Below are 18,375 nucleotides of genomic sequence, written 5' to 3' on the forward strand. Positions count from 1 at the left end.
AGCACTACGCTAAACAGTCCCACCAGCAAAACTGTCCTTAATTTAAGAATTTGCAGACTGGGGGCGGGGGGGGGGGGAGGGTGGATTAAAAAAATTACAGTGTTGAAGTATAACTAAAGAACTGTAAAAAAAACAGTCCAGGATGGTCCTTAAGAGTCTACCAAACTGCCCCAAGGCAGGGTCAGCTGTCCTATGTTTTTCCTGGCAATCGTTAGTCTAACCTGGTGTGAAAGAGCACCCCCCGGCAGTGCGGGCAGCAGGTTTACACAGACACCCTGCAGAGTGATGCTCCTCCACAATGGGTCTGAAGTTAAAGGAGGCTTTAATGGCACAATAAGCAGTACGAAGGCTGGGTTCAAGCTTAAAATGTAATTTTGTAAAGTGAGCCTATTTTTGCAAGGCATGGTCATAATTTAAAGAAGGTTGCTAAATGAAGACTCCTGGACAGAGGAACAGCAAATAAATATAGCTCCGTGCTGAGGGAAACCTTTAAATTACCCAAAGGCAGCATGCAATTTCAACAGCAGTCCTGCGTATTTAGCTTTGTAGGCAGTACAAGCACCACTCCTTTCCCACAAGCACTGAGGGTGGGTGATGTACAACAGAAAGCTGTGACTCGGCTTCTATTCTGCCATTTTCACCTCAAATTGTCCTTTTGCGAACTCCCTGTAAAAGGACAAGGTGGGATCCTCCCTCCCAGGGTGAGGCAGAGCCTCTGATAGACGTGCTGTAGCAAAGGGGACATGGGGAGAGGTCTTGCAGGAATAGCTTCACAAAGGTCTCCATGCTCTCTCTGACGAGTCTTTCCGCTCAGACTGCAAGCATGCAAGGTGGTTGGTTTAACTGGTGTACAGAAGAGCTCCTGGTCCTCATACCAGAGCCTGGTTATCATCACTGTTAGCACAGAAGCCACCTTCACACCTATACATGGCTAAAACTGTCAAAACACAGACTTCCACATGCCTATCTCCCTCCTTTCATTTGTGAGTTTAACATAAACAACCCAATCTGGCAAGTTGAAAGCTCTTCCCCTACCACAAACATTTCCTCTCCCATGCACATTTTGCAATTCTTGAAGTGAGAGGTTGCAGATTGTTCTCACACAGATTTTTCTCTTCCCTAATGAACTTCCCTTTTACTGGGAGGCAGGACTGTTTCCTTCCTTGGGGTCCTGCTCATTCCTTAGTGATAATGGCCACTTCTGTCCAGTCCCAATCCCAAGGACAGAACCCATACCTATGAACGGACATTTTTAAAGGATGTCCCCACACTCCAGTTATCAAACAAAGCACTTCGCCATTGCCTCAAAATCAAAGCAGTAGTGTGGGGTTTGCTGCCTTTGGTGGGTTCAACTTGAAAACCCTTGGAGGTTGTCATCTTCTGTGCCCTTGAGAAGATGCTGTGTGGGCACTTCTTCACCCAGACCACCCCACCTCCACAACGGCTGTAGCTCACAAGGAATAACAGAGTTTTTCCTGCTTCCCAAAGCAACAGTTCATTGATTTTTATTAAATTCAGAAACTAATCGGGCAAATAGAGACCAGGAAGAGAAAAGCTTTAAGATGGTGGGCTGAAAGTGTAAATCTATGACATACTGTAACTGCTCAATGGAGTACTCATTTAGTACTCATTTAGTACAAAGATGATGAGACTTTCTTCTCTTTCAGCCAGTGCTTGTCTAAAGTGAGGAAAACGTGTTAAGTGGTAGCTACTTGCAAGAGCAAAACAAGAGCTTTTCAGAACACAGTATCTGACGCCAACCGAAACAGCCAAAAATCCTCACTCAACTGATGAATTTCAGAAACATTTCACTTTTTAGTTGCAGCAATAGGATCTCTCCATAGAGTCTCCTCATGTCCAGACAACAAGTCTTCTGCCTCCGGATAGACACCAATTAGCAGGGTTCTTCCAAAACACAAGGAGATGCCTTGTCCACAAGGGCTCTGATTTTGGAAATCACTGTTCCTTCCCCTCTACACAAGGAGAACCCAAGCTAAATGGCTGAAGGCTCACTACAAAGGTGAAATGTGTTTTTCTGGGAACACTATTGTTTCTAAGGGATATTTCATTTTTCATACTGGCTTCCATGCAGAACAGCATATTTGATGTAGCTTCTTCAGCTCCTCTTAGCTTGTCTTATACTTTGTTACAGGGCATTAGAGCATGCAGCAAGGTAGACTTAGTATGTGCTTCAACATTAATATTTCAGATTTTTCTCCAACGCCCAATTTACTTGGTAGGTTTCTTTTCACAGCTGACGATTGTTCCATCTAGAACAAAATTTCTCAAGATGAGCAGTTTGTAAATACAAACATACTTAGCAACAGTCTTCCAAAATGGTGTCACCATATCCGCCCAGCAGCTATGTACAAATCAAGTTGCTGTGAAAGCCCTAGAGACAGCGTTTCAGCCCTCCGATGCTATCGAAAGCGTACATTTAACTTCCTTTGTTCAGCAAGCCAGCTCAAAGCTGTTTTCCTGGAAGAGGAGGGAGAACCACAGACATGGTTTGTGAGCCTTTCAGGTAAGACAGGGGCATCCAGCTGGCATACATCTCTCAGCCTAAGCCAACACCAGCTTCAAGGGATGCTGAGGATTACAACAGAAGTTTGCTTTTTCTATCTACATTTAAGCTTCACAGCTTAAAACCTTTAAGTTTTACCTGCATTCGGATGTCTCTATTTTAAGAGAGATTTTAGGTTATGGGTTCTTCTTATCTGTGAAAATCTTGTTCATCAATTTATCATTTAACATTTTTTACAGTCAGAGGACGTGATAACCACAAAAACAGGAGGGGCAATGCAATCTAGTGCTAACTGCGCAAGTCAGTCAGAATCACAGTCTTGCTACACAGGAACACTCGATGTTCACCATTTGTTTGCCCAACATTAAGAATTAGGGCATTAAGAATGAAAAATCATGCATGCAGGGTTGGTTATTGTCACAGAATCTTGTCAACTTAAAAAAAGATTAAATATTTCAAATTAATTAATTAGATTCTCAATGTGGGGTGAAGGCACACATATTTTGTTGGCTGCAGAGCAAATTATGGGACTTAATGGGAAACAAATACGCCTTCCGCAACCTTTAGGAAAGGATAAATCTGCTGTCAACATTCAGCCTGAAAAGATGCTGTTATTTAGCAGGGGGCTGGGGAAGTTGTAGAGTAACCGGGGCCCAAATAGCTGCGAAATGTAAAATTGATATAAACAACCCAAGGTAGCTTACAGATACTGAAACCAAAATAAGAAACATTAGCTGCTTTTTGAAGCAGAACACTGTTAAATTACCTGCCATGACAAATTAACTAGTTAGTCATTCACAGAATACGTTTTTCCACTGTTGTACCCATACTTCTGCTGCTCTACCCTGATGTCCCTCACAGATGAGAGCCTGGTCACAGATAGGCAAGCTCAGGATTTTGCAAATCCAGATTTGCCTCAAGATAATCAAATACCTCATTCCTCATGAAGCAAAGTAAGAAATTATCAATATTTGGGTTGTACCCCATCAGAGACTTAGAACAGAGACCTTATTCAACTCTTCTGAAATTCACAGCTACTTCCTCTAACAGAGGGTGTACTAAATGCTAAAAAAATGCCGGTAGATGGTTCTCCATCAAGGCAGAGAGGCACAGGTAGGGATAGACAACTACAATTACAACTCCTCTTCATTGTAACTTCACCACGTTCCAAAAAAACCACCCCACTGTACCATGGGTCACCCTGTGGCCACCAGCCGATGTCAAGGACAACCAAATAGTATTTTGAATTACTTTTACCCCAAGGTCTTTTGATTGTTTACTTGTTTTCTAATGGATTCTCTTGCTCCCAAGACCCGAGAGTCTTCTGTTCAGGGAAGCTAACCTCAGCCTTTGCTGACCAACATCCCATTAAGCCCGTCCAGGAAAACGGACTCCCGCAGGAACTGCTGTAGTGTGCCCCCAGCCTGGCAGTTCCTCTCTTTCAGGGTTCTCTACTATCCATTTTTATTTGCAGGTCAGTGTCGGGTCAACTCAGGATGTGGGGAATAAAACCAGTTTCCATGCTCGATCCTCCTCACTTTACGCCCTCACATTGCCTGAGTCAGTGCCTCCCTCTTGCTCTTGCCCCATCTATGCACTGACCCCAGGCAGCTCAAAGCCTTCCCACTGTTTCAGTTCCATTCTTACTCCACATTCCCTTCCCTATTTTTGTCTGGCCTCCACCCCCTGTATGGCCCAGTTTTAATATTTTCTCTTACTCTGCATCAGTCCTTACTCAAGCACCTCATTCCCCTTCCCCAATACTAGCCCTACACTTCTTCCAGATACATAGTCTCCCCTCCTACAAGGGGGGTCTACTGGGACACACCTAGGTCATAGTTCTTAACTCCAACCCCTGCCCCACGCTCCTTCTCTGCTCTTCCAAGCATGCCACCACCACTGTGATGTTCCTGATCCTGCCACTGAAATTAATCTGCTTACAGAAATAAAAACAATTTCTTTAAGTAGGAAGGCTGCTACAGGTTTGGACACCAGGAATAATCCCTTACACCAGTACAGGTTGGCAGCTGACCTGCTGGAGAGCAGCTCTGTGGAAAAAGACCTGGGAGTCCTGGTGGACAACAGGATGACCATGAGCCAGCAATGTGCTCTTGTGGCCAAGAAGGCCAATGGCATCCTGAGGTGCATGTGGAAGAGTGTAACCAGCAGGTCCAGGGACGTTATCCTGCCCCTCTACTCTGGCCTGGTGAGACCCCATTTGGAGTACTGTGTCCAGTTTTGGGCTCCCCAGTTCAAGAAGGACAGGGAACTGCTGGAGAGGGTACAGCAGAGGGCTACAAAGATGATTAGGGGCCTGGAGCATCTCCCTTACGAGGAGAGACGCTGAGGGACTCAGGTCTTCTTAGTCTAGAGAAAAGAAGACTGAGGGGGGATCTCATCAATGCTTATAAATAATTAAAGGATGGGTGTCAAAAGGATGTGGCCAGTCTTTTTTCAGTGGTGCCCAGTGACAGGACAAGAGGCAACAGGCACAAACATGAATATAAGAAGTTCCATCTAAACATGAGGAGGAACTTCTTTACTTTGAGGGTGGCAGAGCACTGGAATAGGCTGCCCAGAGAAGTGGTGGAGTCTCCTTCTCTGGAGACATTCAAAATCCACCTGGACAAGTTCCTGTACAACCTGATCTAGGTGGACCTGCTTTGGCAGGGGGGTTGGACTAGATGATCTCCAGAGGTCCCTTCCAACCCCGTATCATTCTGTGATTCTGTTCTGGTAGCCTGAAGATGCCCATTGGATCTCTCCGACGTGCATGACACAGGTACAACTGCTCTACCCTTTTCACTCACCCTGCATTGCAAAAATCAGAACAACAGTTATTCCTGAAGCTCTTTTTGCTGACTGAAAAGCTTGATACATCCTGCTTTTTGGGCTCAGCAGTGGTAAATGGTGTGCTTAGTCTGGCTTGAGATGTTCAGTTATCTGTGTTTGGAAGTCCTTTACAAAAAAGCCTTAATGACTGGCAAGCAGAAAAACATCCTGGTGTCTACTGTACACCTGAATGCACAAACTGTCCTGCCACAAACGCAACAGCTGCAAAGTTACTTGCTTTGATTCTGAGCAGCGCTTCAAGCATCGTAATTAAGACACTGCTACTAAATAAACTGGGAATGCTCATCGTCTCTCCAACAGCAAGCCACTGCTACTTAAAAGTCCAATGACACATTCTTTACCGGGGATTATTTCACACTAAAAGGGAAATATGTATAAAAACTAGCCAGAGTGCTGTTGTAATTTTAATATATTGCCAAGACTTGGCTTTGGAAACAAGGTTCTAATACTACTGTCGCACACACCCCTAATCTTCCAAAAGACTGTGCTGAACATCTTGTACTGACATACATCAATTCGCTACATTCTCATTGACTGTCACATGAAGAGAGTATTTCAGATGAAAACTCTGGCTAACGATCCACTTCATCTGTGTAGAAGCTACTCAGAAGAATTATGACAGTCATTTAATAAGGCCACACAACTTTAAAAGTCCAGTATATTGAACAAAATAATTTTATTTTTTTTTAACAAAGTTTATGGAATCTGAAAGTAGACGATAGAAGATAACTTTTAACAGAGACTTAATATGGGAGATTCTCTACCCAAAAATATGTGGAACTTTATGATCATAAAGAACTCCAAGGTTCTGTGCTATACTGTACGATATGTAAACAGATTTTGAAAATACTTCCCCATTATATATTTTGACACAGTATGCACAAATTTAAAGAAATGAAGTTTAAACGCCTCAAGGGATTTCTTAGAAGTAAAGCCATTTGAAGAGCCATTTACAGTCTGCGGCGACAAACTTCTAAATAATCAAAATATCTCCTTTTTCCACAATGCAGAATAACCTGCTGAAGGCAACTCCCTATCGAAGTGATGCCAGCAACACAGATCTGATTGTATGACTCCAGCACTTAAAAGAGCACATTGGTTATACATGGCTTTTAACCTTGGGCTACAATTATGCTACCAGAACTAAATTCAAGTCTAAATCAGTCATGTAGTGAGGTGTGTGTCGTCTTTAGAGTTCTTGTTTTCCAGATCTGATGAAGGTGGTGAAGGCGCTCTGAGGTTCTTGTGCTTACATTCAGGGCGGGATGAACCTTGCAAATACCAGGTTCTCCAATCAACGACAAACCACAGATCCCAAAGTAGGCATGTAAAGCATCTGAAAGAAGGACAGAAAAGGAAAAAGAAAATTATGCCAGGCTGTCACTGCCAAGTGTTCCTGGATTCAACACTCCTGAATAATTACAGCCAAAGAAAACAAACTGGTGCTACATTTTAAACCTGTATTTTGACAGAAGTAGTCAATTTTTGCTCAAAGTCACCAGCATGAACTGATAGACTGCAATCTCTAAAACTAAAGTCTATTTTTGTTTTATAACAATTCTTGTCTGCTACTTTATTTTTTCTGAGTGCTCATGCCAAACAGCAAAAGAATTCTGAGGAGCTGGCAATAATTTCTGTCCACAAACCAATTTTTTTTTTCCAAACTCATGAAAGAATTTTTCAACTGATTACTTGATGAACAGCAGACTAGCAAAAATTAGTGCCAATAGCTGCCAAACAGCAAGATTTTGAAGTATGAAATAAGTTATTTCTTTACCTAGCTTCCTCCCTTCCTGAGAGAACACCCTATGGACAGGAATTCATGAGGTGGCTTGATCAGCTGTAACAGATGGCCGCCAATGAAAAGGGGTGCTCTTATTCCCCTGTCCCACACTGCTCCTGCTGCCTACCTTATACCAGCACTACAGCTTGCTGAACACCCTCCATGACCTAAAGCAATTGAAAAAACATGGAAGAAAATTAACCCAAGCAGGAGAAAATAGACAGTTTTCTGACATTTTAGTGAATTAAACTGGTTTGCAGAAGGTTTTGACATACACCAAAGCTAGTGCAGAAAAGGGGAAAGGACACGCAGCTGTATTTGGGGAAGCTGGGAGGAAGAGAAGTGAGCCTGCCTCCTCTGGGCAGCAGCAAACCATTAGATTGGATTATTTGCCCATGAAATCACAGGCTAAAGATGGAAAGAGGATGTGAACTCAATGTGCCCCTTCCAAATTCTCAACACTTAGTAATCTTTTCAGTAAATTCATATTTGACTAAAATGGTACTGCAAGAAGGTATCTGGAAAGACAGACTCTGGAAGAAGTCTTCCGCTTATCAGCATTAATGCTCAGCATGCTGTCTGGATGCTGTCTGGAAGGTCAGTAGCAGCTGTGTGTCAGACAAGGAGACCTCAACTTCAGGAAACACAATATATTAACCCCTGTGGACAGCTGCATTGAGACACACTAAAAACCATATACAGACCTAATTACCTGTATACAGCTACTTTGTTTAACCACAAAGTTCAACAGTTGTGCAAATCCATGCTAACTTAATACTCAAGTTAGTTCTAGCAAAAAAACATACGCCACCTGTGTACTCCTCTGTTTCAAGCTGTGAAATAAACCAAGCTTTTCAAGACCATAGGTCCAAACATTTTGTTTCTTAAGTACTTCAAATGCAGAATGCAGCATGCAATCTAGCAACTGCTTGCTCCTGTCTTAAAAACACAAGGGTGTATTTATACTTCGAGAGCAAATCATACTTCAGTGTTTTACATGCAGTAATTGTGCACGCTCATTTTCATCCTCTCACTCTTATGTTAAACCTTTTGATCTTTTTCTTGCGCAACCTGTAATTTACATGTGCTTCCAACTCTTTTATATTGTGTATCTTGTATAGATCATAAGCGAGATGTATCAGAGTTTCAGTACAACCTCTTGGGGCATGCAGCAGTACATCTAGTAATTTAAAAGAAAAGTTTTACTTAAATCTAGTCATGACTTATGCACAAGTCTGAAAAAAACCCTGCAAGTTGCTTCAGTGTGTGTTCTAGCAAAACGTTGTGGATTAATCCTGGTAGGCAGCTAAGCACCGCACAGCTGCTTGCTCACTTCTCCCCTTCTCCCCCTGGGGGAGACGAGGAAAGGAAGAGCAAGAGTGAGAAAACTCATGGTTGAGATAACGACAGTTTATGGGGAAAGCAAGAGCTGTGGGTGGGAGCAAAGCAAAATAAGAAATTCATTCACTACATCCTATCAGCAGGCAGGTGTTTGGCCACTTCCCAGAAAAAACACTGCAACTCCAAACATTTCCCGTTCCTCTTTCTTCCCCCAGCTTTTATCGCTAAGCTCAATGCCACGTGCTATGTCATACTCCCGTGGTCAGTGGGATCAGCTGTCCCAGCTGTGCCCCATCCCAACTTCTTGTGCACCCCCAGCCTGCTCGCCAGTAGGGCAGCGTAGGAACAGAAACGGCCTTGGCACTGTGTACACAGTGCTCCAGAACAGCCAGAACACCATTGCTTTATCAGTGCTGTTTTGGTGATGAATCCAAAACACAGCACCATATGGCTGCTAGGGAGAAAATTAACTCTACCAAACCACATTATTGTGGTTTAATGTTTGTAACAAGTAGTATTAACACAAGGCAGCAGATCTAACTGCTTAATGTGAAATACGTATCAGTCACTTGTAAACAAAGAACAGAACAAATACAGTATGTCTTCAGTTCTGATTTGAAGTATGAATCTCCCTGCTAAGGCAGTGCCTGCTTTATAAAACAGTAATACCACTACTACAGTGATATTCAGAAGATTTTCAGATAAAGGTCCTTTCCTTTGTATTTGACAACCTGTAGATCACTATAAACAAAACAAGTCATGTCCTGATTCACTTTGTTATCTTTTGACCTTTTAGATTCATTTTGAAAGGCAATAAAGTTTTCCAAGCTCACTGCTCAATAAGCATGCTGGTCCAAACGTTATTTTAAAATCAAGAAAAAGGGTTAAATAACGCTACTGGCCTCCAGAACCAACAATGTATGATGCCTGTTAGCATGGGAACATGAGGACTACAAAACAGTATCTCCCTGAATCATTAGTTGTGAAAAGTTACAGCAACTTTGGAAGTCCATGTAATATATAGATCGTCACAAACACTTGACTCTTTTTGGCAATTTCTTCTAGTCCTCTTCCTAAAAACATTACTGCTCAGCAAAACCAGTTTGACTATCCAAATTTAAACACAGGCTTTATGAAGTAGGAGCTACAGAAGTTCAAATTCTAAATCTTAGAAAGCACCCTTGGGAAAAAATGGCATATTCTTACTTTGCAAACTTTGCCTGGAATATTCTGTCACATCTGAGTTTTGCAACAAAACCAAACTGAGGCTTCTGTTATCAGCTTTACAAATGCTAAATCCTTCAAGGAGAATGAATCATTTCTGTCCATATTGAGTCTCAACAGAACTTTTAACTCCTTTGCACGATGACCAATACCACTCTCGTTACCTTCACGCTTTGCATTTACACTGAAGTCGAAAGGGCAGTACATACTTTATCACAGTAAGCTTTTGAGAGCAACTGAGCTGCACAGATACTTCATGTTAGTAAAGTGTGAGATCTTCATTGTGGAGATCTACAACAATCAAAAGGCAGCTTGTCTTTCAGATACTGGCTTGCAGGAAGCTCAGCTGTGTATGTATGAGAACAAAATCACAGTGCCATAGAAGCAATCTTTGCAATGCTGCATTTATATTCATTCTTCACATTAGAACTACATGAATTTTTTTACTCTCCTTCAAAATATGAACACAGACTTATGTCACCCTCTGCCTGAATAAAGAATGATGCAATAAGCCCTCCTATCGCAAAAAGCCAAAAGAGACAGCAAAAGCTTGCTTCATAGGAAAGAGCAGCATTCAGGATGAAATGCCACAGAAATCAAAGGAAAACAGCTTTATTAGTAGTCTTGCCTTTCTCAAATCTTATCTCAATCACAGCTGTGTTAAAAGACAGGTTAAGGAACTTTGCAAACGAATGGGATTTTAAACAGATTTTTTAATTACTAGCTCACTAAGTAAATGGTTCATCAAGATAAACAGAAATATTTCCTCCAAGTGATACTGACTGATCTATATAATGCAAAGTATATACAGTAAAGTCCTCAGGAATCCTAAGCTGGCTTTCAGGGGAGTGGGGGTAGCACATCTATCACAACCATTGTTTTCAGTGTGGGTTCACCTTGAAAAATTCTCAATTATTGTTCGATATGAAATGATGAAAGGATGAAGTATCAGAGCCCAGATTCTGAACAGACCCATCCTTTATTACGACTACATTTTTATCTTCTGTGGTCAGTTTATGGACTGTTTATCTTCCCTGTACAAAATGCCACTGGGCAACACTAGCGGCACAAGGTTTGTTTTCACAAGCCTGCAATGCCTTCATTGATTTCTAGCATCTTTAAAATTATTTCAAATTATAAGATTTTAGCATCTTTTCAAGTTTTTCACTACTTCAAATTATCCACTTCCAAAAGGATACTAATTAACTTTCAGATATACTACTTAGAATTGCTATGTATAACTACAATCTGTAAATCATAATATGTAACTATGTGAAGTGTGACTGTTTTTGTACACTTAAATGACTTCTGAATAAGCTTAAGGGATTCCTTTATTAAGGAAACAATTTTTTTTTAAATATTTGACTCATGATTTACAGAGATACTTACTGCACAATATTCCCTTTAACTGGAACGGTTAAACACGTATGGAAAGGCTTGTCCAGCTCTAAATAGACAGCAATACTCTTTTACCAGTAGTCTTAAGCAACAGCTAACTCGCTCTTCTGCTGAACAAGGGAAAATACCTCCTCTCTTTCCACTTAAATCACAAAAATCTCATTATATTTTATGGGCTTTTTTTTTCATTTTTTGAAGGAGACTGAGGAGAAAACTTCCTTTACACGTCTCAGATGTCTGATTGGTAGCATGCATTTCTAGCTTAAAACATACCGTAATTTTGAAAAGTAATTTTACCTGGATGGCTATCTGGCCACTTGGCAAATCCACCCACAAGGCGATCTTGAGTTGACAGGATGTAATTTCGGTTTTTCTCAAAATTTGTATATTGGAATATGTTCAAGAGCTGAAAAGAAATTAGACTGTTACTGTAATATACTAAATCTCAGTATTATACTATTTTTAATATTGAAATAAGGATCCTATTTCAAGATAAGCAGTGACAGCAGAGATAGCTGCATATCCTGCATTTTTGCAGGATGAAAGACCTTTATAGTGACCTGTGCATATTCATGCACTTGTGCCAAATATGTAACTTGTTCAAGCAAAGAAGAGATATGATGCTTAAAGAAATCAAAGAACCCAGTGACTATCCTGTAGCTGTTCTGTACACTACCTTCAAGGTTGCTCCCACCCAAAAGGAATAGCAAGTGTCTACAGGTTTGTTGGGTCGTCCCTGGTAGCCAGTCTGTTGTCTCATTATACACCATCTTCTTATTCGGTTCAGTTCTTTTTCTGAAAAAACTTCCTCCAGTTTACCCATCAAACACAGTGATGCAATGCCACAAAACGTAGAGCCACCTGTGAAGAGAGAGTTGTTTTTGCAATGGTTTGATACCCAGATTTTTCAAGGAAGCCTGTATGATCTCAGTCAGAATTTTAACTATGGTAGTAACAATTAAACCAATGGACTTTAAAAGTACGAAAGTGTTAATTTTAAGTCCAAAATCCAAATAAATAAAACCACTGTAGTTCTACACATATGTCAAAGGGTAAAAAAACCCTCAATCCAATTCTTGCACAAGTAAACCTGAATTCATTTTCTTAAAGCTGAATTGCCTCTCAATGCTGCACAATTTACATTACACAGCAGTCCAGAAGAAAGTAAATTGCAATGCAACAGAAAACATTTCTTCATATGTAACCTAAAAAAGAAAGCTATTGGGATGCCAGCAATCAGACTGAAGCAGAGATGCCAAAGGCAGTCTCAGATGCTATCCCCCAGAGAATATAAACAGAAGTGTCTGATGAGCAGAAAATCAAAATAAAATTAAGAAAAAAAAAAAAGGCACGGTTAATACTATGAAAAGACTGCTGGACTCTCAGGGTTGTAGTAAACAGAAATTATGCTTCTAAGGAATTTTTTGTTGTCCAGGAAACGGCACAGTAAAATTTGGGATTAAAAGAGAAACTCATGTTCTTTGTCTGTCTAACATGGCCATCAGTTTTTAAAGCCCATCAAAACTCATCCTGAGTCTACTACATGATACAATAAAATTACAGCCTGGGAAAGTTCATAAGGAAGCTGTTGATACTTGACTTGGGCCGAAGTTTCTTACACTATCCTGGTGCTAGAAGACCCCAAGAACTCTAAGGTTATTTTCATTCTGATGCTGAAATGTAGCAGAAGGATGCTGAAGTAATGCTATCTGTTATTACTAGCATTCTACAGTAACTTAGTTAACTTATTTTTCAAATACACAGAGGTATAATTTAAGTTTTTTAACTTTACCCATCCTGAACGAAGAAAACAGATGGGATCCTATCAAAACTCAATACTAAGGATAAATATAGCAAACATTTGGTAGATTTAGTATCAGTCACGTAAAAGTCAGTAATTTCCGTCACAAGCAGACCTTCATGTCGTAGAAACATTTCGCTTAAAAAATATCAGTCTCTTGGGAATTCCTATCTTCGCAACTATCAACTGTTTACAAAAATTAACTGCTGCTTCAATATTTGAGCCCCCAATGGATGCTGTAATCTATCAGAGGAATTTTTTTCTAGCTTTTACTAATAGCTGCTGAAATTGGAGATTATCAGGTGCATTGCACAAAATCTCTTGCAGATAAATCCACAGAGTAGCAGTGGGACATGAGGAAAAAGTATGCTGTCAGCAAGAAATGAGAAGTACAGCCAACACCTTTCAACAAAACATTCATGAGGTATGATTAATGGAGTTCATATATCAAGAGCCATCTGCTCTGATATTAATAAGCTGGAACTAAGGGAAGACGACATTCTGAGGCGTGTTTTGGATTTGCTCCACCTCATCCCACTTCCTTAAAATCAGAAAAGAAGGAAAGGCATGACATACCCTGCACCTCTCACAGCATTTTCAATCCCAGTCTTAAAAACAGGTGTAGAACATTTTAACATTCTTACCATGAGATTCCAGTCCAGCTCCCTGTGCCAGGCCGTTATCGTAAGACTAAAGAAAAAAACCCATAAACCATTTACTTTAGAACCAAATCATTTTCACAGACATTGCAATTTCTCAATTTACTAGCAAAATTATCATCAGATTAGAACCACCATTTAAGCCAATTAAATTTTGAAACTACAGCTCAAAGAGCTCTTGGCACAAAATAGTTAACACATCAGCGTTGTTTCAATACAGACAGCTTTTATGACTTCATGTCACAGAGTTCCTTTTAGTTGTAACGCATGTTAGAAGTGAAAATGGGTAAACATGTCTTCACCAAAAAGGGAAAACATGTGATGCAGATAACCATTAAAGAAAAAAAAACTCTTTTTTTTATAGAAAGAAAAAACAGATATGTAACTTCAAAAAAATTAAATGGATAAATTAAATCTGTCTCTAAACCACAAGCTGGTTAACATACAGAAAGGCAAAATGCAAGGTACTGCTGTATGTTCAATACTCAAGTACAAGAAATGCTTTAGTAAGGAGCAAGAACATCAGGCCTTAACAAAATGAAAACCAGGGGGAAGTGGAGGGTGGGTGGGGAAGAGGAAACCAGAAGCCACAACGTAATAAAGCACACTATTGGACTAAACTTAACCTGCCCTATAAAATATTACTGTTAAAAATACCTTAACAATGCTGAAAAATCACTGTAAAGGTAAAGAAAAGGAGAAACTTGGAATCTGACAACAGAGCACCAAGAATACAGTACAGGTCTGTTATAAGCAATCTAGGAACAAATGATACTGTATGCATAGGAATAATAACCTTACTCCATAAAAATTCATAAAATCATTTTGCACAATAGGAAACGAGATCAGAGTAAGTTATTCATAAAATGGAAAATGTCTATTTTTCAATAGTTCATAGAATAATGAATATGGAAAAATACCAAACTGTTTAGGAGGAACAGAAATGAAGTTGAACTTTTGAAGTTGAATCACACAGGTTCTACATCTTCTATATTAACTGCTCAATTAATGATTGGTTCAATACCTGATCAGACAGTTAGAAATCAATTTTAAGTCCCCCTACCCGCACCCCAAGTGCTGACTACGAAATTCTCATGTTTTCTTCCAAACATTTAACAGTGGCTTTGACAGACCACTAGTGACTCCCATAGTCCTAACTAAAGAATGGCGACAGGACCTAGCATGTCTTTAGGAATGACATAAGGATTATTTTGTAGATCTGTTTTGAAAGCTGATATTGAGAAGAAAAAAGAAAGCAGTAGCAGACACAGAAGCTGCATTAAAACTACATTTCTCAGTTTTTAAGTTGCTGCTGCAAGCTGAAGCAACTAAGAAGACTAACATCTGATGCGTACACTTCAAGCTGCAGCTTGACCTTCTAAAGTTTGAACCAGCCAATCTTAAGTAATCCCTACGAACATCTGAATGTTGAAACACACAGTATAAAGTTCCTTTAAACACTCTGTACTGCCTTTTGAGAACGCAATCCAAATGTGCTACTACACTCCATGGGCCCAGTAATTGCTAAGCAAAGGCAAGCTGATTAGTAAAGCTATGCTGGCAAAGCTAATTAACTCTACAAACAGTAATTGTAAGAGGAGGGGGTTTGCTTTATGTATGACAAAGTAATTAGCTCTGGAGAAAGCTGTTAAGTGTGCATCCCAGACAGCATACTATGTCGGGCTGTACAATTAGCTTGAAATTTTAATAGACAGTAGCTGACCTTTGGCTGACTGGTGCCTATTTATTTACAGACAGTAGTTGCTCTTTGGGGACTTGTGTGCATTAAAGTAGGGAAATATTTTTGTTTCTTTGTCCTTTTGAAAAGACCCAGGAAATTATATGCAAAAGAGGCTCTAGGTTACTGCAACATGAAAACTGCATAAATAAATACCATCCCCAGGAAATGTGTAAATCCTGTTGGGTACAATCTTCGCTTCACAGTCTAAAAGTTTCACAACCAGCTTATCTATATCAGCAGACTCATATACCTGCATTGTAAGAGGACTATACTACACTAGAAGAAGCAGATGCTATACTTAAAGTTTCTTGCAATATCTCTACCTAAACAAATCTGTGGTAAACCAAGCAATGTTGTGAAAAGTAGTATTTTAAAGTTTGTGGAAGTAATTTGAAATTTCAGCATCGTAGCGTGTCTGTTGCTTTTTCATTAGTGATATACCTGACTTCTCAATGTGAAAGCCAAAAACCAACCTATGCTAATAGAAATTGTGTGATTGGAACCTGACTATTTTACTGACAGTAACACTGATCCAGAATTATGTGCATAAACACATTCTTGTCAAGTGGTAATAAGAGGGACATGCATTCTGTATAAAGTTCTTTTTAACAATTACTTTTCTGAATAAAGCAACACCATTTTTTTCATGTTCCAACCTTCTGCTGTTCTTGACATCCCTAACTACGCAATCCCCCTCCCTTCTTCAGCTGTACTGAATTATCCCTGTAACAATTCTTATACATCACTAAAGAGAATTCCAAAGAATAAGCTAAAATATCCAGAAGCTTATTACAAAGATTACTGTGTTTAACCAGTCATGTTACTCTCCATCCAGATTAGTTCCACTTCACACATATGCCAATTTAAATAACTGAGAAAAACTTTGTGAACTTTCACTTGCTTCATCTATGTGCAAATGATGACATAGGACAGTAAAACAAAACCACACCTTTCTGTCACAGCAGTTTACTACAGAGCAATGCAATCTCTTTTGTTTTATAATTAAGGGAAGTACCAGAACAAGGTAACATTGTAGCAAAACAGGAATAAGCATTTGCAAGAATCTACAGCGATATTCACCCTATAGTTAGTTAAACAAGGAGTAACAAATGAAAGAATCTCAAATAGATTTTACTTTGAATTGTAATATATATATATATAGGTTATTTTTAGCACCATCTACAAAATCTTACAGGAGAAATCAAGCTAACATTCTTGGATACCACATTTCACATTCATCGTATTTAAGAAATACACTTCAAGAAATACTTGGTTCATGTGATAGGCACTTTTGGAATACATCTCAAGAAGGGTTGTGGAGAGAGATGAATGAGAGGAAGGAACAACCATCACTGTGAAATGATTATCAAAGAGCTACTCCCTGATCATTTGAGACTTCTTCAAATGCATCTTCCAACTCTACAGCGTGACCAAGCAGGATTCAAAAGATATTGCGTATTTGCCTGGAAGTGCCAAACACTTTGCAACTGAGTTAGTGCACTGAAATACTGGTCTGACCAAACTGCACACCCAGAAAACCCAGACGAAACTAGCGTACCTGTGTATACCACCGCTGCAGTGAATTAACAGTATTTCAACGCTTTTAAACAAGTCCTACTGAACACAGTTTATAGTCAATCTACCACTTCACTGTAAATCTGGACTGGACAAAAATATAGCATCTCTTGTTACAGACTACCAGATGCTAAAATGAAAGCTGCCTGCAGAACACTGCTTACAGGATCTCTTCAAGATACTCTCTGAGCTAGAGAGGAAAGACCCAGTCTCTGTGATAAGCTATGGCATCTTCTGGACTTTGACCGTGCTCAGATTCCAGTTTTACTTCACTGATCAACCTAAGTATTATTACAAGCCCTTTCAAGAGACCTTGTTCTGTTCAATTTTTTTTTTTTTTTTTTTTAAAGTGGTGTCAGTTTTCCCAGTAGGAACACAGCAATTAGAATTTGCAGGTACAAGGATGAATGCTAAGCTTTAGAAAAAAACCTATAAATTTGGTTCAAGATCACTGTAGACAGTAAATCTCCAGTGCCATTTCAAAGCTCCAAACTTTCACAAAAACCCTCCACTTGCCTGCTCTACCAATGGTTTCATATGATGCTTTCTAGTTCTTGTCTTAGAAAGAAATAATTGTTTCCTGCTCACTCTTTTCAGTGCTGCTTATTACTTTACATACCTCTGTCACTCTCCACTTAATCACCTCATTTCCAGAACGAAGAGGCCTAGTATATTAAATGGTCCTTTTTACACAAACTGGGTCATACGTCTGACAATCCAACTCAACTTCCTTTGTATCCCTCCTAGTGCCACCATATCCTTTGGGACCAAAACCTGCACTCACATGTACAAAATGCTAACTAACAGTTCATGTGACATATAGAACACCACAAGATGTATTTTGCTCTTTGGTTTGTTCTCCTTTCTTAGTATTTGATTTTCCTTTTGCACCTCAGCTAAGCTATCTGATTGAAGGCTAAGCTCAGTAAACACAAAGGCCCAGCAAGGATCAGAGGAGGAAGAACCCTCCTGACCTAATCAGTGAAAAGCGAATGCTCTGACTCGGCTGCTCCCTCAGACTGTGAAAGGAGAACAGATAAGTCACCTTTCTTGGGTGAAAGCCACCAAGAGGAACTAGCACGGATCTCCTCATCCTGGAAACCCATGCCAACTAAAGTGGGCTACTAACTGCTGCGGTACAGGGGCTCTTATGGGATGCAGGGGAAGAAAATTCTGGGATTGGATCACACCTGTTATGGGATGTCTTCTGAGGAATGCAGGGCACAACTTATTATGGGATGGCTAGGGAAAGGATCAATGGTAAGAAAGGCAAAGATCAAAGCAGATGGGGGAGGAACAAGCAAGGGAAAACAGAGGGGAAAAGGGGATAAAAGGTGCTAGTAGAGCGTGAACAGACTGCTGGTCTGTGTGCTTGTATCACTGAGCCCTATGCTCCAACACCTCAGCAGTACAAGATGTATTATTTTTAACAATCTTCTGTGGAGACATGCTATCTATTCAATGTCTGTATATATG

At 40.0% G+C, this 18,375-nt stretch overlaps 1 protein-coding gene across 2 annotated transcripts in view; it reads right to left on the minus strand.

Annotated features, from left to right (window-relative positions):
• Window positions 1–6,030: 6,030 nt before the first annotated feature.
• Window positions 6,031–18,375, minus strand: part of PGGT1B (protein geranylgeranyltransferase type I subunit beta) — a 39,609-nt gene continuing 27,264 nt past the window's right edge. The window contains exons 5-8 of one of the 2 annotated variants that reach the window (XM_074166193.1): window positions 13,569–13,614; window positions 11,800–11,984; window positions 11,421–11,529; window positions 6,031–6,713 (exon numbers count right to left, since the gene is read on the minus strand). In XM_074166193.1, coding sequence (XP_074022294.1) covers window positions 6,538–6,713; window positions 11,421–11,529; window positions 11,800–11,984; window positions 13,569–13,614 — 516 coding nt within the window. In that variant the 3' untranslated portion in view covers window positions 6,031–6,537. The remainder of the gene's footprint in view (window positions 6,714–11,420; window positions 11,530–11,799; window positions 11,985–13,568; window positions 13,615–18,375) is intronic. The other variant, XM_074166192.1, reaches the window with a different exon arrangement.

The sequence above is a fragment of the Numenius arquata genome, chromosome Z (genome assembly GCF_964106895.1).
Source record: "Numenius arquata chromosome Z, bNumArq3.hap1.1, whole genome shotgun sequence".
Classification (NCBI taxonomy): domain Eukaryota; kingdom Metazoa; phylum Chordata; class Aves; order Charadriiformes; family Scolopacidae; genus Numenius; species Numenius arquata.